Below are 25,060 nucleotides of genomic sequence, written 5' to 3' on the forward strand. Positions count from 1 at the left end.
CATATATTTTTTAAACACCTGTATTTGGTTTAAAATTAGTTGTTTTTTAATGTACAATTTTAGTTTTAATTTCATCTTGTTGATATAAAGTTAACTGTTTGAAAATTTAACTATTTTGTTGAATTTTACTTTTTCTGAAAGTTAATTTTCTTAGCTGAAAATGTAACTACTTATAACAATTTTGGTTAAAAACTTAACTATTTTGTTGCACTTCATTTTTTATATAATTTTCTTTGAGTTAAAAATTCGTCTGTTTCGTAGAAAATTATTTGTTTAAACATCTATCTTTTTGGTTGAAAATTCATTTATTTGATTCCAAATTTAAATATTTTGGTTTAACTTCGCCTTTTTGTTTGAAAAATTTTGTTGTACTAAAAATTGAACTGTTCTTCTTTTTAAGCTTTTCTAGTGTAAACTTATTCTATTTGATTAAACGTTTATTAGTAATTTGTATAAAAAACTTGACTTTTATTCTTTCAATTTGAATTTTCGCGGAACTTTGACTTAAATTGCTAGCGCCACCTGTTGTCCGGTAAGCTCACATATCCTCATCTTTGTTGGTAGGGACTTTTTCTTCCTTACCAACAGAATCAACCTCGATCTCCTCGAGGATATCTATATCTATGTCAAAGGTCTATGTTGATCCCGGAATCAGCTGTAAAACTTTAGTTTGGGTCACTTTAGTCAACTTTAGTGAGTCAGTGTCCGTGGCGTGTGAAATTTTCAGTGTTTTTGTGATCATATTTCTTCGTTTTTCTCCATTATTTCACTGAAATGGCAGAGGACGTTCTAATCACGTTTTTGCCAGATGAGATTATAGAGTTAATTCTCGAAAATGAGAAGCTCAGCTTTGTGGATGTCGTCAACTTCGCGCTGACCTGCAAACACTTACACAGGACTGTGTTTTTTAGCAACAAATTCTGGAGGATAAAGTTTTTCCAAAGGTAAAATCCTCACTTTTTATCACTGAAATTTTCCTCCTTTTTCTTTAAAGTATTTACTTTTCTATTTCCTATTTATGGTTAGTAAATCGAGGTGGATGCAGTTCATAATTTTTGACAGAAAATCCTAACCTTTTATTTGTTTTCTACGCATAAAGTCATTTAGATTAGATGTATTGATAACCTATACACAAATGCTCGTGTCATATTTTTTAAATGAAAACTTTTTGTAAAGATAGTACTGCATTATTGTGTAATTAAAAGCATTTCCGCTCTGTTTTGAGGTTAGAAAACATTTTTTTGTGAGTATTTTCGAGATTTTGTTCATCTTTCAGCATTTATTCTATTTAATTAGTATTCTTTTTAAATATGTGATAAAAATGAGGAAAAAAATTTTGTTGTAAGTTTTAAATTAAAAAGATAAACGCTCAAGAAAAAATATAATTACGAAGAAACTGGAATATTTTTAACATTTTAACCAAAATTGGTTTAGTTACATTTTCAGTTAAGAATTTTTTATTAGTATATATTTAACCAAAGAAATAAATTTATCAAAAAAAAAAAAAGAAAGAAAGAATAATATTATACCAGAATATACGAATTTGTTACAAAATATACATGAATTTTTAACCAAAAAAATGGTACAACTAATTTTAAACCAAATGCGTGAATTTTTTAACAAACAATTTTTTAGCAAGAAATATTATTTTTTAAACGCAGATTTGAATTTTTAACTTAAAAATTATTAAATTTGCAACCAACCTAATTTTCAACTACATAGTTGAATTTTCAAACTAAAATAGTGCATTTATTAACAACAATAAACATACATTTTTCATCAAAGATAAAATATTTATATTTTTAGTAAAAAAAATTGCAACCAAAAAACTCAAAGTGTAAACAAAATATTTATATTTGGAAGCAAATAGTTAAATTTTCAAACAAATAACTTACCGCCAACAGAACGAAATTTCAACTAAAAACAGACTTAAATATTACATTAAAAAACAAACTAATTTTTAACAAAATACATTAATTTTTTAAACAAAATATATATTTTTTTAACAAGATGTATATTTCTCTAGCAAAATATCTGGATTTTTAACCGCATATTTAAATTTTAAACTGAAAAATTAATTTTGTAACAAACAACCATTAATATTTTTAAAATTGTTATACTTTCAATCAAAAATACGATTTTTTTTATTAAAGAAACTTTTGAACTTTCTACTAAAATAAGAAGTGTCAACAAACTACAAAAAAAATGTTATCAAATATTTAATTTTCTACATTTAAAGGATCAAGTTTTAACCAAAAATTGAACAGTTTAATTAAAAAAAAATTAATTTTCAATGTAAAAAATAAACGAAATGAATTGCCTATAAAATAGCTGAATTTTCAAGACATAAAAAACGAATTTTCTATGCAATATAGTTTAATTTTTATCCTAAAAATATGAAGTTTCATAAAAAAAAGTTCGTTTTTAATCAAATAGTTATGAAAAAATTTATTATTAAACCAAAAAATAAATTTGTAACCGAAAAGTTTATTTTTCAACCCAGACCATTATTTTTCTATCAAAAAGATGAATTTTCAACTAATTAGTTGAATTACTAGACTAAAAAAAAAATCAAATTTTAACCAAAAAGGGAATAGTTAAATTTCTACAGTTCGAAAGCAGTTAAATTTTCTATCTAATTCTTGAATTTCTAATACAAAAAGAAAAATTTTATGTACAAAACTGTTCAATTTTTTACCCGTAAATATGAAATTTCAACAACAAAATTTCCGTTTCAACGAATTTTCTACTAAAATCATGAATCTTCAATTTAAAAAAAAGGAATTTTTAAGAGATTAGTGCAACTGTCAACGAAGAAGTTGAATTTTAATCCTAAAAGGATACATTTTCATTAAAAAAATATAATGGTTAGTATTTAAAAAACAAAAGTTTGAATTTTAAATAATAAAGAATATATTAAATTTTTAAAAGCAGTGAATTCTATTTAAAATCTCTTTTTTTAAATTATAAATCCCAATTTCCGACGAAAAACACTAACATAATTAAAAATGTTCAATCTTGTTCAAATTTTAATTAAATGTGTTTTAAAACAAAACAAAAAAATAATTTTTCAATAAATTCAAGCCAAAAGACAAATTTCTCTGCAAAAATTGAATTTTCAAACAAAAAATATGACTTCAGCAAAAAATTATTTTTCCACGAAACTGATGCATTTTTACCCAACACAAATGAAACTTCAAAATAACATTTTTTTTTTAAAGACGAATTTTCAACTAAAAAATATCAATCTTAAAAAAAACGGAAAAGTTACATTTTCTGTTAAAAAATTAATTGCAAAAAAAACTATTTTTCACTCAAAATTTAAATGTTCAACCAGTAATTGAATTTTCAATTTAAAAATATTAATTTTCAACATCATAATTAAACTTTTAACCAAAGAGATGAATTTTTAATCCAAAGACGAATTTTTAAACAAAAAGGATGACTTTTAACAAAATTGTTGGATTCTTTACCCAATAGTTGCATTTTTATCAAAAAAGATTAAATATCTCTTAAAGCAGAAGAATTTTTAATCACAAGAAAATGGAGTTTTCATCCAAAAAAGATTCCAGTTGACTCTACAAAATAAAAAATTAATTTTTTTAACAAAAGATAATTTTCTAGGAAAAACTTGAATTTTCAATCGAAAAAGGCATTTTTCTGAAAACAAATGCATTTATAATTAAATAAAAACAAATTTTCGGAAATAGTTCAATTTTTTTTTAATGCCCAAATATTATATTAAACAGTTGAATTTCCAACCAAACAGTTACGTTTTCATCCAAGAAAGATATAATTTCTGCTAAATCCGATGAATTTTTTAATAAAAAAGACAAATTTTTATTTAACTTTTATTTAAGGAAGATGGAATTTCTCCTAAGACAGATGAATAAAAAAAACCTTAAACAAAATGGATGTCTTTTTAAGAAAATTATTAAATTTTTAACTAAATAATAAAATTTATAACTAACAGGATAATCCGCCGAAACAAGTTGTTGCGAATTTTCAAAATTTTAATCTGAAAATATTTCATTTTTACAGTTTTTAATTTGTCCTATTTTTGAAATTATAATCTTAAATTATTCAGATTTAAGATTTTTCAATTCAAAATAAGATCGTTCAATTTTTAATACTTTGAATTAGAAATGATGCAGTGTTTCAACTCCTTTATAAAAAAATTCTTTATTAAAAAAAATTTTTAATCTGAAATTTTTCAATTTAGAACGCTCTTAATTACAAAATTACAAAATCATTGAAATTCGAGGTTTTTATATTTAAATTTTCAAATTTCAAAATTTTTCCGAGACAGTCTCCTTATTCTACTTCGTGCGTGAAACGCTAACATAACCTAAAATTGTTGTGCATTTTCTTTAAAATCTATTTTTTAAAATTAAAAATATAAAATAATTCAAAATTTTCAAATGATAGTTAATATTGTTTAAATGGTAGTATTTCTTGTTTCGCAGTGCCAATTTTTTGTGCAAAATGCTAACATAACCTAAAATTGTTGAAAATCGGATTTTATATTTAAATTCTTTTAAAAAAATACTAATATTCAGCGAAAAGTTTGATCATAAAACAGGTCTAATATTTACAATAATTTATTAGGATAGTTCGAGGATTTTAGTAATTAATGTTATTTTTATTTATAATTTTCATAATTTTAATGTGGAAATATAATATAATTATAATGAAAAAAAAATTTTAAACAACTTCAAAGAATGAAAAACATTCATTTTATAATGCATAAATCGAAATCCTTTTACCTAACAAAATATTATGTTTCAAATTTTTATTTTTAAGTCTAAGTTTTTAATTTATTAAAGAATTTTAAAATGCAGTCTTGGAAGATTATAAAAATTAAAAATTAAAAGCTTTTGAAATTGGGAATTTTTGATAAAAATATTGTTTATTTGATAAGCTGTGAATATAAATAAATTATTGTATAGTACTTGAACTACCAAAAAGTGAACAAAACTTTTATTTTTTATGATGGTTCAACTTTAAAAATTGAACTCATTCAATAGTTTTAGTCGTAAAAAAATGTTAATAATTTCAGACTAAATTACTTGAAATAGAAAGCCTTCAATTTAAGTAATTATTTATATAATTTAAAAAATTATTAATTTGTATATGAAATTGTTGAATTTTGATATATAAATAATAATAGCCGTGGCCTAATTTTTTTTTAAACGTAGATTTTTGCAGATGTTGCACAAAAAATGCACAAGTTTTTAAATAATTGTAAAAAGTAAAATTGTAATAATTGTGAAAAGAATAAAAACATTTTCTTAAAATTGCTAGAAAAATTATTTAAAATTCGAATTATTCTAAGATATTTAGAATTTATAAAAAAAACTTTTAATAATAGTTGTACATTTGGAAAAATTTGAAAAAACATGTAGATTTTTCAAGACTGAAATAAAATTTTGATTTTTTTAAAAATGTCTATACTATTTAAAATAAAAATAATAAAATCGGTTAAAATACTATAATTGTTTTAAATTTTTAAATTATTTTTTGACTGGGAATTGCATCATTAAGTTTAAAATGTGTAATTCGAAAATCTTCTACTTTAAAAATTTTCCATTTTAGATTTGTATTTTTAATTTAAAGAATTTGAAAATGCAGTCTTAAACACTTAAAGAATTAAAAATTGAAAGCGTTTCATGTTTCTAACTTCGGATAAAACCCGTTTTTAGTTTATTAACTGTAAACGTGTTCAAAATTTCCAGATTTTAACGTTAAAAATTAAACAGTTTCGATTTTATAAAATTTATCATTTTTAATATATTCAATTTCAAATTTTTATGAAGAAAAAGAATGACCATTCATTATTTAGCAATATTTGACTGTTTATTTATTATGAATTAATTGAAACAAAATATTTATAATTAAACCATTGTACAATTGAATACTTATCAGTTGTAAAAAAAATTGAGTAATTTTAAGAGGTCTTTAGAAGGTTTGTAAAAGGCTTCAGAAAAATAAAAATAATTTCGCAAGATTGCTAAGAAAATTGAAAATAATTTATCATTTTTGGAATACTATTTTAAATTAATATTCAAAAACATTTTGAAAATTTTCCAAAATTGTTATAAAACAATCTGGAAGATTAAAATTTTTTGTAATGTACAGGATTTTCTGAAAATTTATGAAAAAACTCTATTCATTTCAAAATATATTTAGAAGTTCTGAAAAAAATTTTTAAATAATTTTTAAGTTGATTAAAGCCGAAACAACTTCTAGCTTTTTTCTCAAGATTTTGAAATAAAATTTTGAAGCTTTTCAAGCATGTTTAAAATACTTGAGATGAAAATAATTTAATTTCTCATTTTTGAAATGTTCCCTTTAAAAAATAATAATAATATTTCTAAAATAATTTAAAATTAATTTTAAATGTAAAAGTTAAATAATTAAATTGGGCATTTAGAAAATGTTTTTCCTTTTGTTGTAGATGGCCCCTCTTGAAAGAAGCCTACAAAAAGCACGAAACGAAAATAAAAAATTGGTTAGGCGAAATACAGGCGAGTCTAGAAACGAGGAAAGAGCTGATGCGACGTTTGTCGGGAATGTCGGCAAAAAACTACAGAAAACAGGAGCTTTCGAATTCAGAATTGAAAGAATTTGATCCGCTCTTCCGTCCAGATGAGGGCTCGCATCCCCTCGCCTACAATTTTTGCGTTGACGAGCTCACTGGCTTGATCAAAAAATCCGACCTGTAAGATATTTCTTCTTATCAATTACTTATCAATTTTAATGAAAAAATTTTTAAAAGTTCAAACATTCACAAAAAAAAGAAATAATCTTCAACTTACTACTTAAATTTAGATACAAAAAAGATGAATTCTCAACAAAAAATTCTATAAAATAGTTAAATTTTCAATTAAAAAATGGAATTTACTACAAAAAAATTCATTTTTATCGAAAAAAATTTTTTTCAACCCAAAAGATTAATTTTATACGAAAAAAATGATTTTTAACCAAATTCATGAATTTTCAACCAAATATTTTATTTTTTGGTATAATTTCTAAAATGTTTAATTTTCTGCAAAAAAAACTGAATAATTTTTAACAAAATATTTTTTTTTTTTTGAATAAAAAATATTAATTTTTAGTGAAATTTTCAACCAAAAAGATTAAATTTCGATAAAAAAAAAAGAAATTTTGAAGAAAATTGGAATTAATTTTTATTTTAAAAACACTTTTAACTTGAGAATTTTTCGACAACAAATTTAATTAAGTTTTGAGTTAAACAAGATCAATTTCTAGTAAATAAAAAACTAATTTTCAATCTAAGAAATGCATTTTTAACCAAAATGTTTCATTTTCAGCGAAAAAAATGAGTAATTTGAATAAAATATATGAATTTTTAACAAAAAACGTTAATTTTTTTACCAAAAAAGATGAATTCTCAAGAAGAAATTTCAATAAAATAGTTAAATTTTCAATTAAAAAATGGAATTTACTACAAAAAAAATTAATTTCTATCGAAAAAATTGTTTTCAACCCAAAAGATTAATTTTATATCAAAAAAATGATTTTTCAACAAATTCATGAATTTTCAACCAAATATTTTAATTTTTGGTATAATTTCTAAAATGTTTAATTTTCAGAAAAAAAACTGAATAATTTTTAACAAAATATTTTATTTTTGAATAAAAAATATTCATTTTTAATGACATTTTCAACCAAAAAGATTAAATTTCCATTAAAAAAAAAAGAAATTTTGTCGAAAATTGGAATTAATTTTCATTTTAAAACACTTATAACTAGATAATTTTTCGACAATAAATTTAATTAAGTTTAGAGTTCAACAAGATCAATTTCTAGTAAATAAAAAACTAATTTTCAACCTAAGAAATGCATTTTTTAACAAAATATTTCATTTTCATCGAAAAAAAAGAGTACTTTGAATAAAATATATGAATTTTTAACAAAAAACATTAATTTTTTTACCAAAAAAGATGAATTCTTAAGAAGAAATTTCAATAAAATAGTTAAATTTTCAATAAAATAATTGAATTTTCTACAAAAAAAAATTAATTTGTATCGAAAAAAATTGTTTTTAACCCAAAAGATTAATTTTATATGAAAAAAATCATTCTTAATCAAATTCCAAAATTTTCAACCAAATATTTTAATTTTTGGTATAATGTCTAAAATGTTTAATTTTCAGCAAAAAAAAAAACTGAATAATTTTTAACATAATATTTTATTTTTTAACAAAAAATATTAATTTTTGATGAAATTTTAAACCAAAAAGATTAAATTTCGATAAAAAAAAAGAAATTTTCACGAAAATTGGAAGTAATTTTCATTTTAAAACGTTTATAACTTGATAATTTTTTGACAACTAATTTAATTAAGTTTTGAGTTAAACAAGAATCATTTCTAGTAAATAAAAAACTAATTTTCAACCTAAGAAATGCATTTTTAACCAAAATGTTTAATTTTCAGCGAAAAAACTGAGTAATTTGAACCAAATATATGAATTTTCAACAAAAAATTTCAATAAAATAGTTCAATTTTCAATTAAAACGTTTAGATTTCTACAAAAAATAATTAAATATCAATATCAAAAGAAAAAATCTTTTCAACAAAAGAAATTAATTTTCATCCAAATAGATTAATTTTTTATGAAAAAAAAATCATTCTTAACAAAATTCATATATTTTCAACGAAATATTTTAATTTTTGGTATAATTTCTAACAGATTTAGCATTTAACCAAAATGTTTAATTCTCAGCAAAAAGAGAAGAAGAAATTTTAACAAAATATATCAATTTTTAATGAAATTTTCAACCAAAAATATTAAATTTCGATAAAAAAAAGATATTTTGACGAAAAATGGAATGCATTTTTAACCGAAAATTAATTTTTAATGGAATTCGGAACCAAGAAAGATGACATTTTTTACCAAAAAAGATGAATTCTTAACAAAAATGTCAATAAAATAGGTATTTTTTCAATTAAAAAATTTAATTTTCCACAAAAAATAATTAAATATCAATATCAATAAAAAAAATCTTTTTCAACAAAAGAAATTAATTTTCAACCAAAAAGATTAAACAACACATTAAACAAGATTTATTTCCAATAAATAACAAACTAATTTTCAACTTAATAAATGCATTTTTAACAAAAATGTTTAATTTGCAGCAAAAAAAAGTCTAATTTTTAACAAAATACATGAATTTTTAGGAAAAAATATTAATTTTTAATAAAGTTTTCAACCTCAAAGATTAACTTTCGGCAAAAAAAAAAGAAATTTTGACAAAAAATTTAATTAAGTTTTGAGTTAAACCAGATTAATTTCTAATAAGTAAAAAACTAATTTTCAACCAAAGAAATGCATTTTTAGCAAAAAAATATTAATTTTTAATGAAATTTACAACGAGAAAGATTAAATTTTGAGTTCAACAAGATTAATTTCTAGTAAATAAAAAAAAATTATTTTCAACTAAAATGTTAAATTTTCAGCAAAAAAAAAAAGAATAATTTTTAATGAAATTTTTAAACAAAAAGATTAAATTTCGATAAAAAAAAGAAGTTTTGACGAAAATTGGAATCAATTTTCATTTTAAAAACACTTATAACTTTTCAATTTTTCAACAAAGAGAAAAATTATGATTTTACAAAGTTTTCCAAATGTTTTCAAGATTTTACAAAAATTCCACAAGATAAATTTTTTTTTATTATTTCACAGTATTCTACATATATTACAATAATTTCATTAAGTTTTCAAAATATTTTGTAGTTTGACGCACGTTTCAAAGATTTTACAAAAATTTCAAAGGCTTCTATATATTTGAAATATTTCTAAAAATTTGCAAAAATTGTAATGATTTCATAAAGGTTTACAAATATTTTAAAAAACTTACGGGAATTTCAAAGATTTCACAAAATTTTCACTAGATTTCAAAAAAGTTTCAAAGGCATTTTCAAAAGATATAGACAATTTCAAGGTATTTCTAAGGGTTCTAATTCTTCTAAATTCAATTAATTCCAACCAATTCAATTAATTTTTCATATTTTTAATTGTTTTTAGTTCACTTGATTGCCTTTTAAATTCAACTTGATTTTGTATGAATTTAATCTAATTCTTCTCATTTCTTTTAAATTTCTCTAAATTCACTAAAAATGTAATCAATCAAATTTTTTTTTATTCTTAAAATTATTGCAATTAATTTGAATTCTATTATATTTAACTTGAATTCATTCCAATTTTACGAAAATAAATAGATTTTTTTATTTTTAAACAAATTTTTTAATTCATTTGAATTATTTTGAATGTAACTTGAATTGTCCTGAAATCTTGTGAATTTATCCTGAATTTTTTTACCCTTTTAGCACGATAAAGTACTCTATGAGCATGACAAAAAGTACCCTTTCGTCCCTATATTTTATCCCATAGGGACTGTGAGGCCTGAAAATGCAAAAATTTTCAAGATTTAACAAAAATTTGAGAATTTCTAAAGATTTCACAAGAATTTAAAAAAAATTTCAACATATTTCACAAGATTTTACATATATTTCAACGATTTCACAAACGTTTTTCAATATTTTAAAGATTGCACTCAAATTTTTAAAATTTTACAAAAATCCCACAAAATTTCACAGATTTCAAATTTTTTTAAATATTTCACAAGATTTTAAATATATTTCCATAATTTTACAAATGTGTCACAGATATTTAAAAGTTTTCACAAAAAATTTAAAAGATATCACCAAAGTTTTAAAGGATTAAAAAATATTTTTCATGTTTCTAAAAAATTTGAAAGATTTTACAAGGTTTCGAAAATTTTACAATGTTTTAAAGATTTGATAAAATTTTAAAAGTTTTTAAATTACTTTAAACATTTCGCATGATTTCACAAAAATTCCACAAGATTACCATTTTTTTTAATATTTCACAGAATTTTACATATAATACAATGATTTTACAAAGTTTTCAAAATATTTTAAAGATTTTACAAGAATTCCACAAGGTTTGAAAAAAGTTTTAAAACATTTCAAAGTATTAAAAATATTTCTAGAAATCCTACAAGATTTTGTAAAATTAAAAAAAAATTAACTTCACAAAATTTTAGAAAAATTTAATAAAATTTCAAATTAATTAAAAAAAAAAAGATTTCTCAAAGATTGAGATAGATTTCAAATGAATATAAATATCTCATTGATTTCAAAGATATCGCAAAAATTCCAAAAGATTTCAAAATATTTGAAATATTTCTAAACATTTCATAAACTTTCAAAAAGATTTCAAAATGTTTGAAAATATGTTAGAAGATTTTACATATATTTCAATGATTTCACCAACTTTTAAAAATATTTATAAGATTTGAATAAAATATCAAAGATTTAAGAATAATTTTGCAAGATTTCAAAAAAATTTCAAAATCCAAAATATATCAAAATATTACCAATATTTTTAAATATTCCATATGATTTCGCAATAATTTCAACATTTTGTTAAATATCTCACAAGATTTTACATATATTTCCATGATTTCATAAAGTTTTCCAAAGGTTAAAAAAATTTCAAAAAAAAATTTAATTCCACAAGATTAAACAAATGTTTTAATTTTTTTTTTTAAATTTAACAAGATTTCACAAAGATTGAAAAAGATTTCAAATCAATTTGAATGCTTTAAAAGATTTCACACAAATTCCACAAGATTTCGCAAAGATTTTTAATTTTGCAATAATTTTTAAGATTTTAAAATATTTCGAAAGTTTTGAAAATATTTCACACGATTTTATTTATATTTCAATGATTTCACAAAGTTTTTCAATTATTTGAAACGTTTCACACATATTAAAAAAATTTTACAAAAATTCCACAAGATTTTATATATATTTCCATAATTTTACAATTATTTAGAAGATTTCAACAAAATTTCAGAAGATTTCACCAAAGTTTTAAAAGATTAAAAAATATTTGAAATACTTTACAAAGTTTTCGATAATTTTATAGTGTTTCAAAAATGTTTTAAAGATTTGACAAAAATTTTATAAGTTTTTAAATTACTTTAAATATTTCCAATCATTTCACAAAAAATCTACAAAGTCAATTTTTTAAAAATTTTTCACAGGATTCTACATATATTACAATAATTTTAAAAGTTTTCAAAATATTTTAAAGATTTCACAAAAATTGTAAAAAAATTCCACAAGATTTCACAAAGATTTTAAATTTTGCAAACATTTGGAAGAACTTAAAATAATTTGAGGCTTTTTCAAGATTTTATAATAATTTAAATATTGCAAATGATTTCACAAAGTTTTCAAAATATTTAAAAGATTTATAAAAAAGTTCACAAAGATTTAGAAGTGTTTCAGATGAATTAAAATGTTTCCAATGAGTTCACCAAAATTTCACAAGATGGCACAAAAATTCCGCAAGATTTCACAGATTTAAAAATTTTGTTGAATATTTCACAAGATTTTAAATATATTTCCATAATTTCACAAATATTTAAAATATTTCAAAAAAGTTTTAAAAGGTTCAAAAATATTTGAAATATTTCTAAAATTTTTTTAATATTTTGCAAAGTTTTCGATAATTTTACAATGTTTTCAAAATGTTTTAAAGATTTGACAAAGATTTAAAAAGTTTTTTAATTACTTAAAATATTTCAAATGATTTCACAAAAATTCCACAAGATTTAATTTTTTAAAATATTTTATAGAATTCTGCATATATTACAATAATTTTACAGTTTTCAAAATATTTTGAAGATTTCACAAAAATTCCAGAAGGTTTAAAAAAAAGTTTTAAAACATTTCAAAATATTTCTAAAAATTGTACAAGATTTCACATAGTTTAACAAAATATTTCAACTTCACAAAATTTTGGAAAAGTTTAATAAGATTTTTAATTAATTTTTAAAATTTTGAAACGATTTTATAAAAATTCCACAAGATTTTACGAAGATTTCAAAATTTTGGAGAATATTTCTCAAGATTTTACACATATTTCAACGTTGTCACAAATTGCTAAAAATATTTGGCAGATTTCATAGAATGATTTCAGAAAGTCTTAAAAATATTTTGAAATTTCATGCACGTTTTAAAGATTTCACAAAAATTTGAAGACTTCAAAATATTTAAAATCTTTTTTAAAATTTCACAAGATTTTATGAAGATTTGTAATTTTTTTAGAATATTTCTTAATCTTTTACATATATTTCGATTATTTCACAAAGTTTTCCAAAGATGAAAAAAGTTCATACAGTTTTCACAAAAAAAAATTTAATTCCACAATATTTCACAAATATTTCAAATTTTTTAAATATATTTCACAAGATTTCACATAAATTCCATCAGATATCACAAGAATTGCAAAAAAAATTTTAATGTTTGAAAATATCTTACAAGATTTTATATATATTTCAATGATTTCACAAAGTTTTAAATATATTTTTAAGATTTCAATAAAATATCAAAGATTTCAGAATAATTTCACAAGATTTCACAATAATTTCAGAAGTTTTCAAAATATGTTTAAGGTTTACAAAAAATTTCAAATATTTCGCAAAGATTGACAGAGATTTCAAATTAATATAAATATTTCAATGATTTCACAATTAAAAAAAAAAAATTTTAGATTTCACACATATTTCAAAGATATCAGAGAGATTTCAAAATATTAAAAAAATTTCGTAAGACTTCACAAAGATTCAAACAAAAAATATGACTGTTCAACAAAAAATTAATTTTCCTCGAAACTGATGCTCTTTTACGCAAAAAAAAGAAATTTTAAATTAAAAAATAATTTTGCTACAAAAAAAACGTGAATTTTTAACTAAAAAATATAAATCTCAAAGAATGGAAAAGTTCCATTTTCTGTTCAAAAATTAATTTAAAAAAAAAGAAGCATTGTCCACTAAACAGTTAAATTTTAAACCAGACATAAGCCTTTGATAAAAAAATAATTTTGTAACAATGTAATTTCACTCTCTTACCAAAGTAGTTGAATTTTCAATTAAAAAAGATTAATTTTCAACAAGATAATTAAACTTTTAACCAACGAGATAATTTTTCATCTTAAAATATAAATCTTTAACAAAAAAATGATTTTTTAACAAAGCGATTCAACCAATTGTTTTAAACAAATTAGTTGAACTATCAGACAAAAAAGAACGATTTTTAACCAAAAAGTGGCATTTTCGTACAAAAAATGAAATTTTTTCTCTAACAGATGAAATTTTAAATGAAAAAGATAAATTTTAAAAACAATAGTTGAATTTTCTGTTGAAAAAGATTTTAGTCGAGTTTTCACGATCAAACTATGAATTTTTTAACAAGAAATAATTTTCTAGCAAAAAATTGAATTTTCAATCAAAAAGACGAATTTTTGACCAAAAAGGATGAATTTCGTACAAAATAGTTCAATTCTCTACCAAATAGTTGAATTTTTAACCAAAAATATGAAATTTATCTTAAAGCAGAAGAATTTTTTATTTTAAAAAAGTTGAGTTTTCATCCAAAAAAGATTCCAGTTAACTACGTAACATCACAAATTGAATTTTTCTAACAAAAAAATAAGTTTCCATGAAAAAAAATTAAATTTTCAATCCAAAAAGAGAAATTTTTTCAAATAAAAAGGATGAATTGTTAACAAAATAGTTCAATTCTCTACCAAATAGTTGCATTTTTATCCAAAAAATATCAATTTTGTACTAAAAGAGATGAATTTGTAATTTAAAAAAAAAAAACAATTTTCTTGTATTTTATCAAAAAAAGATTTAATTTCTGCTAAAGCAGATAAACTTTAAAATAAAAAAGACAAACTTTCAAAAAAAAGAGTTGAATTTTCAACCGAAAAGTTAACGAAAAAAATGCAATTTTCTATGAATTAAAATAAATTCTGAGAATTTATTACTCGGTTATATTCTCGGTAATATTCTGATTCTCGTTACATTGTAAAAAAATATTAGTGTAAAATTACAAACTTTCTGAAAATTAAATATTGTATCATTGTAAATATCACACACTGCACTGTGTAATTTTACAAAAGTATGTGAAATTACATCCTCTAGCGATATAAATAAAAGGACCCTCGAACAGCATTGTAATATTACACACTCGATAAAAATAAAATTACACAGTACCTCATATGAACTTTAGATTCAGCAGGGAAAATTCAGTCGCAGCGTGTAAAAATACCATGCGTCGGTAAAATCACTTTCCTGTGATTGAAAATTGCATCGAGATTTTTAATTTAATCAAAGATCTTTAATTTTACCCTTGCGGAAACTGTAAAATTTTTGATTTACAATTAATTCAAAGTTTAGAATAATTAATCAAATAATATGTGAATACGAAAGCGTCTCTCGTGTTCGTTGTTTATCGATGCCTTCATCCATCAATTTTGGAACATTTTTATTTTTAATGCGAGGAAATTGACAGCTATGTTCAACTTTTTTGACAGCTTTCACACAAAGTAGACCGAATCCGAGCTATTCCTATTTTGCCTTTTATATTTTCTGCTATCAGAAAAGAAAAAATGCGGTTATTCAAAACGTATATTTCATATTTTTTTACGGAATATTTAAGGGCATGTGATACTTACAGTTTCCTCGACTTTTTTTCTACAAAAATGAAAATTGTTAAAAACTGAATTCGGAGATGCTATAAAATATCATAACGAACGTTCTTGGGCTCTTTTTTGAGGGATAATAATAAAAAAAAATTTATTGTGCTAAATACAAATTTTATGCATATGCATTATTTTGAGGTTACGTCATTTTTCATCTCTGCTTTTCCGATAATCTGGAAATTATTTATGAAATAAACTGTTTTGATTGCCTGCAAACAAGGTTAGTTCCGGTAGATTAGTTACTATGTTTATTTGTAAGTCCAAAGTTTTCGTCCAAAAATATTGTGTAGTTTGGAATTAACGCTCGGGTGAATTCTAAACCACATAACCTCGAAATATAAACGCACGTTGTTAGCAATATCAAAATTAAAAAAAAAAAAAAACACAAAAAAAGTGTGCGGGGACGTCCGTTAACATGTTCGCTATCATTTTCCAGATTTTGAAGGCAAAATATTTCTTATCCTAGGAAAAAAACCGGGGAATCTAACACTGAAAAATCGATACTATTTCCTAAGCGCTATGCAAATTAATCACATTTTGCTAAATTAAAACTTTTTTTAATTAACCCACAAAAAAATGTGTGGGGACGTCCGTTAGCATGTTCGCTAACGTTTCCCAAATTTTTAAAACAAAATATTCATTATTCTAGAAAAAAATACGGGGGAGGGGGGGGGGCAAAAAAAAGTACCTAAAAACCTCACTTTATCAGCTCACTGAATATTTTTTTTAACCTAAGAACTTTTTTTGTAAATAAAATATTGAGCTGAAACTTTGGAAAATGTATTAGAGTACAATAAAGTACGTTTAGGTACTGCCTTTTGGTAGGAACTTTACTGAAAATTATTTCATCTTTTTTCTGAACCTCTACATTTTTTGAACGTTCGAACTTTTTTTTATACATAAAAGATCGGTCTCAAACTTTGAGAAATGCAAGAGCCGAAAGAAAACTACGTTTAAGTACAAAGCTATCAATTCAAACGACATCAGCCGGTAACGTTGTACACGAAAATACGAACCCTCTAGAGCCTCGTCTAGTGGCCGCCAGGTTTCGTATTTTCGTGTACAACGTTACCGGCTGATGCCGTTGGAATTGATTGTTGAAATTTTTTTTTTTACATCTTTTATTATTAAGATTTGTGCTTAAACGTAGTTTTTTTCGGCTCTTGCATTTCTCAAAGTTTGAGACCGATATTTTATGTATAAAAAAAGTTCGAACATTCAAAAAATGTCGAGGTTCAGAAAAAAGATCAAATAACTTTCAGTAAAGTTTCTACCAAAAGGCAGTACATAAACGTACTTTATTGTACTCTAATGCATTTCCCAAAATTTCAGCTCGATATTTTATTTACAAAAAAAAGGCCTAAGGTTTCAAAAAAACATTCAATGAACTGATAAAGTGAGGTCGGCAATATAGGTATTTAGCTGTGTCACATGCCCTTAAACATAAAAAAATACCTATAGTATCTTATGTGTTTTAGGTAAGTGGTAACGTGTCCGACTTGTGTTTCTTCAATCTCCATGAAATTGTACAAATTTTGAGCTTTCGAGTGTTCGAAACTTGTCGCCCTGATCAATTTTATTTTATTTCATTCTTTCACATAATGAATTTTACATTTTCATTTGATGAAAATTCCACAAGATTTCACAAGCTTTTCTAAATATTTTTAAAATTTCACAGAAATTTCACAAAAACTCCACAAAACATCACAAGAATTGCAAAAGATTTCAAAATATATGGAATATTTCTAAAATTTCATATGATTTCACAAAGATTTCAAATTTTCTTAAATATTTCACAAGATTTTACATATATTTCAATTATTTCACAAAGTTTTCCAAAGATTAAAAAAATTCACAGCAATTTCAAAAATTTTACAAAAATGCCACAAGATTTTACAAGTATTAAAAAAATTAAATATTTTACAAGATTTTACATATATTTCTATGATTTTACAAAGTTTTCCAAAGATTTTAAAGATTTCATGAAAATTCCACAAAATTTCACAAACTTTTCTAAATATTTTAAAGATTTCACACAAATTTCAAAAATTTTACAAAAATTCCATGAGATTTCAAAGTTTTTTTTTAACATCTCACAACATTTTACATATATTTTAATTTCAATATTTTAATTTCACAAACTTTTCTAAATATTTTAGAGGTTTCACACAAATTTCGGAGATGTCACAAAAATTCCACAAAATATCACAACAATTGCAAAAGATTTTAAAATATATTAATTATTTCTAAAAATTTCATAAGATTTCACAAAGATTTCAAATATTTTACAAGATTTTACATCTTTTTCAATTATTTCACAAAGTTTTACAAATATTTTTAAGATTTCAATCAAATGTCAAAAATTGCAGAATACTTTTGCAACATTTCAAAATATATAATATGAAGTATTTATAAAAATTTCATAAGACTTGACAAAGATTTAAAAATGTTTTGAAAATATTTCACAAGATTTTACATATATTTCAATGATTTCACAAAATTTTCCAAAGTTTATTAAATAATTTAACACCATAGTATCTTATGTGTTTTAGATAGTGGTACGTGTCCGGCTTGTGTTTCTTCAATCTCCATGAAATTGTACAAATTTTGAGCTTTCGAGTGTTCGAAACTTGTCACCCTGATAAATTTTATTTTATTTCATTCTTTCACATAATGAATTTTACATTTTCATTTTTATTTTACATTTTCACAATATCAAAACAGATTCGTAAAGTTGCTCCGATACACGAGGGTCCTTTTATTTACATCCACCAGAGATGTAAAATTCAATAGATTTTTTTGTTTGCAGTGTAGGCAGGGGGCTCTGGTCCCTATATTATTTTGATCCCGTAGGAACTGTGGTCACTGCTTTCTTTTATAGACACAGCAATTTGACACACAAGTACTACGCCCAGAAGGTGATCCGCTACATGAGACAGCAGTGCTTGACCGAGGAGTGGCAGAGATTCACGAGTTTGTCGCCGAGCGAGCAGATATTGGAACGCGGTGCAGTCCTCGTCGCCCAGTGGAGTCAGCCCGAGAAGTACGTCTCGTATTCGTGCGTCTCGGGACAGCTGGACGCGATTGCCGAGCAGACGAAGAACCTCCTCAAAGTCCAGCATCCCACGCATCCGCTCTTCTCGCTGCCGAGCGAGCAGTTTCGACTCTGGCGGAGCAAAAACATCGAGGACAATCAGTGGTCGGGCGTGAGGACGATGCAGGTCATTGCGGCTCTCCGGGAAGTCATGTTCAATCGGCTCGGGTTCCAGGGCGACAGCGAGATGTACTGCTCCTCGGAGATGTACTACTCCTCGGAGAATTCATTTATCGATCAGGTTCTCGAGAGGAAGAATGGCATTCCGATTACAATTGCGATTATCTTTGAGAGTGTCGCGAGGAGGGTGGGTGTCAGGTGTGAACCTGTCAGTTCACCGGCACACTTTTTCCTCAGGTGGAAAGAAAAATAGTGAGTTGGAGATATTCTATTTTTAATAGATCCATCTTAAAAGAATTCGACGGGGAAATAAATATATATTTTGAAGATTTTAAAAATAATTTCAGGATTTCTGAAAATTTCACTCAAGATTTAGAGGGATTTCAAATTAATTTTAATATTTAAAATGAGTTTAAAATATATGGACGATGCCACAAAAGATTTTACATCTATTTCAATTATTTCACAAAGTTTTACAAATATTTTTAAGATTTCAATCAAATGTAAAAGGTTGCAGAATATTTTTGCAACATTTCAATATATTTCTAAATATTTCATAAGGTTTCAAATAGATATCAAATTTTTTGAAAATATTTCACAAGATTTTACTTATATTTCATGGTTTTACAAAGTTTTCCAAATACCTTAAAGATTTCAAACAAATTTAAAATTTTTTAAATAATTGTAGAAAATTTCACCAGATTTTATATATATTTCAATGATTTCACAAAGTTTTAAAAGTATTTTTAAGATTTCAATAAACTATCAAAGATTTCAGAATAATTTTGTAAGATTTCACAAATATTTAAAAAATTTTAATAATATCTCACAGGATTTTACATGTATTTCAATTATTTTACAAACTTTTCTAAAGATTTTAAAGATTTCACACAAATTTCACAAGATTTCACAAATATTTCAAAGTTTTTTCGAATATTTCACAAGATTTTGCATATATTTTAATGATTTCACAAAGTTTCAAAAATATTTTACAAATGTCACACCAATTTTAGAGATTCCACAAAAATTCCACAAGATATCACAAGAGTTTACATGTATTTATATTATTTCACAAAAATTCCACAAGATATCACAAGAGTTGAAAAAGATTTCAAAATATATGAAAAATTTCTAAAAATTACATAAAATTTTTACATTTTTACAACTATTTCACAAGATTTCACATATATTTCAACGATTTCACAAAGTTTTACAAATATTTTTAAGATTTCAATCAAATGTCAAAGGCTGCAGAATACTTTTGCAACATTTCAATATATTTCTAAATATTTCATAAGATTTTACAAAGATTTCAAATTTTTTGGAAATATTTCACAAGATTTTACATATAGTTTTATGATTTCACAAAAATTCCACAAAATATCACAAGAATTGCAAAATATTTCTAATAATTTCATAAGATTTCACAAAGATTTCAATTTTTTTTAATATCTCACGAGATTTTACATATTATTTCACAAACTTTTCTAAATATTTTAAAAATTTCACACAAATTAAAAAAATTTCACAAAAATTCCACAAAATATCAGAAGAATTGCAAAAGGTTTCAAAATATATGAAATATTTCTAAAAATTTCATAAGATTTCAAATAAAAATTTTTTAAAAATATTTCACATGATTTTACATATATTCCCATCATTTTACAAAGTTTTCGAAAGATTTCATGAAAATTCCACAAGATTCCACAAACTTTTCTAAATATTTTAAAAATTTCACACAAATTAAAAAAATTTCAAAAGATTTCAAAGTTTTTTTTATACCTCACAAAATTTTACATATATTTAATTATTTTATCAAATTTTATAAAGATTTCAAAGATTTCACACAAATTTCAAAGATGTCACAGAAATTCCACAAAATATCACAACAATTGCAAAAGATTTCAAAATATATTAAATATTTCTAAAAATTTCATAAGACTTCACAAAGATTTACAATTTTTTGAAAATATTTCACAAGATTTTACATATATATATATATATCAATGATGCCACAAAGTTTTCCAAAGTTTATTAAATAATTTCACACAAATTAAAAAAAAAAATTAATTTCAAAAGGTTTAACAAATTTAAAAATATATATATTTCACAAGATTTTACGTATATTTCCATGATTTTACAAAGTTTTCCAAAGATTTTAAAGATTTCATGAAAATTCCACAAGATTTCACAAACTTTTCTAAATATTGTAAAGATTTCACACAAAAATCAAAATATCCACAAGATTTAAAAGTTTTTTTTAATATCTCACAAGATTTTACATATATTTTAATGATTTCACAAATTTTTCTAAATATTTTAAAGATTTCACCCAAATTTCGGATATTTCACAAAAATTTCACAAGATAATACAATAATTTACATTTATTTATATTATTTTACAAACTTTTCTAAATATTTTAAAAATTTCACAAAAATTCAACAAAACATCACAAGAATTGCAAAAGATTTCAAAATATTTCATATGATTTCACAAAGATTTCAAATTTTTAAAAAAATTTCACAAGATTTTACATATATTTCAATTATTTCACAAAGATTTGCAAAGATTAAAAAAATTCACACAAATTAAAAAAATTTTACAAAAATTCCACAAGATAAAACACAACATTTTTTTAAAATTTGATATTTTACAAGATTTTACATATATTTCCATAATTTCACAAAGTTTTCCAAATATTTGATACATTTCACAAAAATTGTACAAAAATTCCACAAGACTTCACAAAGACTGAAAAATTTTTAAAAATATTTCACAAGATTTTACATATATATATATCAATGAATGCACAAAGTTTTCCAAAGATTAAAAAAATTCACACAAATTTCAAAAATCTTATTACAATTCCACAAGATTTCACAAAAATAAAAATTTTTAAAAAATATTTAACAAGATTTTACATATATTTCCCTGATTTTACAAAGTTTTCTAAATATGTAAAAGATTTCATAAAAATTCCACAAGATTTCACAAAAATTAAAAATTTTTTGATAATATCTCACAAAAGTTTACATATATTTCAATTATTTCACAAATTTTTCTAAATATTTTAAAGATTTCACACAAATTTCACAAGATTTCACAAAGATTTCATTTTTTTAATTATTTCACAAGATTTTACATATATTTCAATTATTTCACAAAGTTTTCTAAATATTTTAAAGATTTCACACAAATTTCGGAGATTTCACAAAAATTCCACAAGATATTACAAGATTTTACATTTATTTATATTGTTTTACAAAATTTTCTGAACAGTTTAAAGATTTCACAAAATATCACAATATTTGCAAAAGATTTCAAAATATATGAAATATTTATAAAAATTACGTAAGATTTCAAAATTTTTGCAACTATTTCACAAGATCTTACATATATTTCAACGATTTCACGAAGTTTTCAAAATGTTTTTTAAGATTTCAATAAAATATCAGAGATTGCAGAATGATTTTGCAAGATTTTAAAATATACGCAATATTTCTAAAAATTTCAACGATTTCAATTTTTTTAAATATTTCACAAGATTTTACATATATTTCAATGATTTCACAAAGTTTTTCAAATGTTTTGAAGATTTCCATAAAATATCAAAGATTGCAGAATACTTTTTGCAAGATTTCAAAATATTTGAAATATTTCTAAAAATTTTATAAGATTTCACAAAGTTTTTTAAACATTAAAAACAGTTGGTACAAATTTCACATTTTTTCTAAAAATTCCACAAGGTTTTACAAAGTTTTCCAAATATTCTAAAGATTTCTAAAAAATTTGACAAATTTTACGATAATTCTAGAAAATTTCAGTAGATTTTACATATATTAAATAGATTTCACAAATTTTTTTAATTATTTGGAAAATTTCACCGAAATTTCCCATGATTTCACAAAAGTTTTAAAAGACTTCAAAATATTTGAAATATTTATAAAAAATGTTCACAGGTTTCAATAATTTTACAAAGTTTCACAAAAATTACACTAGATTTTACAAATTTCACAAATTTAAAAAATTTTTAATTATTTCACAAAGGTTTTACATACATTTAAATTATTTAACAAAGTTTTCCAAATATCCTAAAGATTTCACACAAATTAAAAAATTTGTAGAATAATTCTAGAAAATTTAACCAGATTTCACATATATTTAAATGATTTCACAAATTTTTTTAATTATTTGGAAGATTTCACTAAAATTCCACAAGATGTCAAAAAAGTTTTAAGAGACTTCAAGATATTTGAAATATTTCTAAAATTTTTGAATGTTTGAAATGATTTCAGAAAAATTCCACAAGATTTTACGAAAATTTTAAATTTTGCAAATATTTTGAAGATTTTAAAATAATTTTAGGATTTTTAATGATTTTACAAGAATTTCAAAAAGTTTTCAAAATATTGTTAAGAATTCAGAAAGCTTTGATAATAATTTAAATATTGCAAATGATTTCACAAAGACTTCAAATTTTGCAAAAATTTTGAAGATTTAAAAATAATTTGCGGATTTCAGAAAGTTTATCAAATATTTTAAAGACTTCAAAAATATTTTGAAAGATTTCAATATAATTTAAATGTTTCAAATTATTTTACAAAGATTCCATAAAGACTCCAAAAGATTTCAGTAAGAATCAAAGTTTTCAAAAATATTTCTAAAGATCTTGCGTGAGATTTTGCACAGATATCAATATTTTCTCAAATTTTTCCAAATATTTCAGATTTACAGTCGGGTTCATAATTTCCTTATTTTGTTAAAAATGCAATTATTTTCTTTAAAAATCATCTTTTTCGTCGAAGATTCACCTTTTATGCTAGAAAGATAATTTTTTTTTTAATTGAGAAGTTTATCATGTTTTTGGTTCAGAATTTATATCTGTTGATTAAAAATTCTTGAATACAGTTAAAAAGTTAATTATTTTGTTGAAAATTCAACTATTCCCTTAAAAAATTATATTCTTGTTGTTCGAAAATTAAATTTTTTTAAATAATCATCTTTTGAGATAGAAAATTGGTCCTTTTGGATTGAAAATTCATATTTTGGTGGAAAATTAATATTTTCTGCTTGAAGATTAATTCTTTTGTTGAAAATTTAAACTATTTTGTTAAAAATTTAGATTTTTCGGTAGAAAATTAAATTTCTTGGACTCAAAAATTCATCTTTTCCTAGAAAAGTTATCGTTTTTGGTCCGGAATTCATCTCGTTTCATTAAAAATTCTAGTATTTGGTTGAAAATGTAATTATTTTGGTTGAAAATTCAACTGTTTGGTTAAAAAATCAACTATTTTGATAAAATAGTAATTTTTTGTTGTTAAAAATTAACTTCTTTTTGTTGAAATTTAATTCTTTGATTTAAGAAATCGACTGCAATTATTTCCTTTAAAAATTAAGCTTTTTGGTCAAAAATTCAACTGTTTTGTTCAATAATACCCTTTTTGAAAAGAATATTTGTCCTTTTGGACTAAAAATTTATCTTTTTCTAGAAAAAAATGAATCATTTTTTATTAAAAATTCTAGTATTCGGTTGAAAATGTAATTATTTTGTTGAAAATTCAACTGTTGGGCTAGAAATTCAACTATTTTGTTAAAGTCATTTTCTGTTGTTCAAAATTAATTTTTTGTTGTTGAAATTTAATTATTTTATTTAAAAAATTCACTGCAATTGTTTTCTAAAAAATTAAGCTTTTTTGGTCAAAAATTCAACTGTTTTGTTCAATAATCTACTTTATTTTTTAATTATCCTTTTGGACTAAAAATTTATCTTTTTCTAGAAAAGTGAATGATTTTTTAAATTAAAAATTCTAGTGTTCGGTTGAAAATGTAATTATTTTGTTAAAAATTTAACTATTTTGTTAAAAAGTAATTTTTTTTTGTTAAAAATAAATTTGTTGTTGAAATTTACTTATTTGATTTAAAAACTCTACTACAATTATTTCCTAATAAAATTAAGCTTTTTTGGTCGAAAGTTCAACTGCTTTGTTCAATAATCCTCTTTTTTTTTTAAATTTGTCCTTTTAGACTAAAAATAACCTTTTCCTAGAAAAAAAAATGATTTTTTATTTAAAATTCTTGTATTTGGTTGAAAATTTAATTTTTTGTTAAACAGTAAGTTTCTTTTGTTAAAAATTATTTTTTTTTTCTTGAAATTGAATTGTTTGATTTAAAAAATCTACTACAATTATTTCCTTACAAAATTAAGCCTTTTTGGTCGAAAGTTCAACTTTTTTGTTCA

The 25,060-nt window shown here is 22.4% G+C and overlaps 1 protein-coding gene across 1 annotated transcript in view; it reads left to right on the forward strand.

Annotated features, from left to right (window-relative positions):
* Window positions 1-650: 650 nt before the first annotated feature.
* LOC117174460 (F-box only protein 21-like) overlaps window positions 651-25,060 on the forward strand; it is a 54,367-nt gene continuing 29,957 nt past the window's right edge. The window contains exons 1-3 of the mRNA XM_033363609.1: window positions 651-944; window positions 6,458-6,721; window positions 18,489-19,073. Of these exons, the coding sequence (XP_033219500.1) occupies window positions 775-944; window positions 6,458-6,721; window positions 18,489-19,073 (1,019 nt within the window). The 5' untranslated portion in view covers window positions 651-774. The remainder of the gene's footprint in view (window positions 945-6,457; window positions 6,722-18,488; window positions 19,074-25,060) is intronic.

Source organism: Belonocnema kinseyi, chromosome 1 (assembly GCF_010883055.1).
Source record: "Belonocnema kinseyi isolate 2016_QV_RU_SX_M_011 chromosome 1, B_treatae_v1, whole genome shotgun sequence".
In the NCBI taxonomy this organism is placed as follows: domain Eukaryota; kingdom Metazoa; phylum Arthropoda; class Insecta; order Hymenoptera; family Cynipidae; genus Belonocnema; species Belonocnema kinseyi.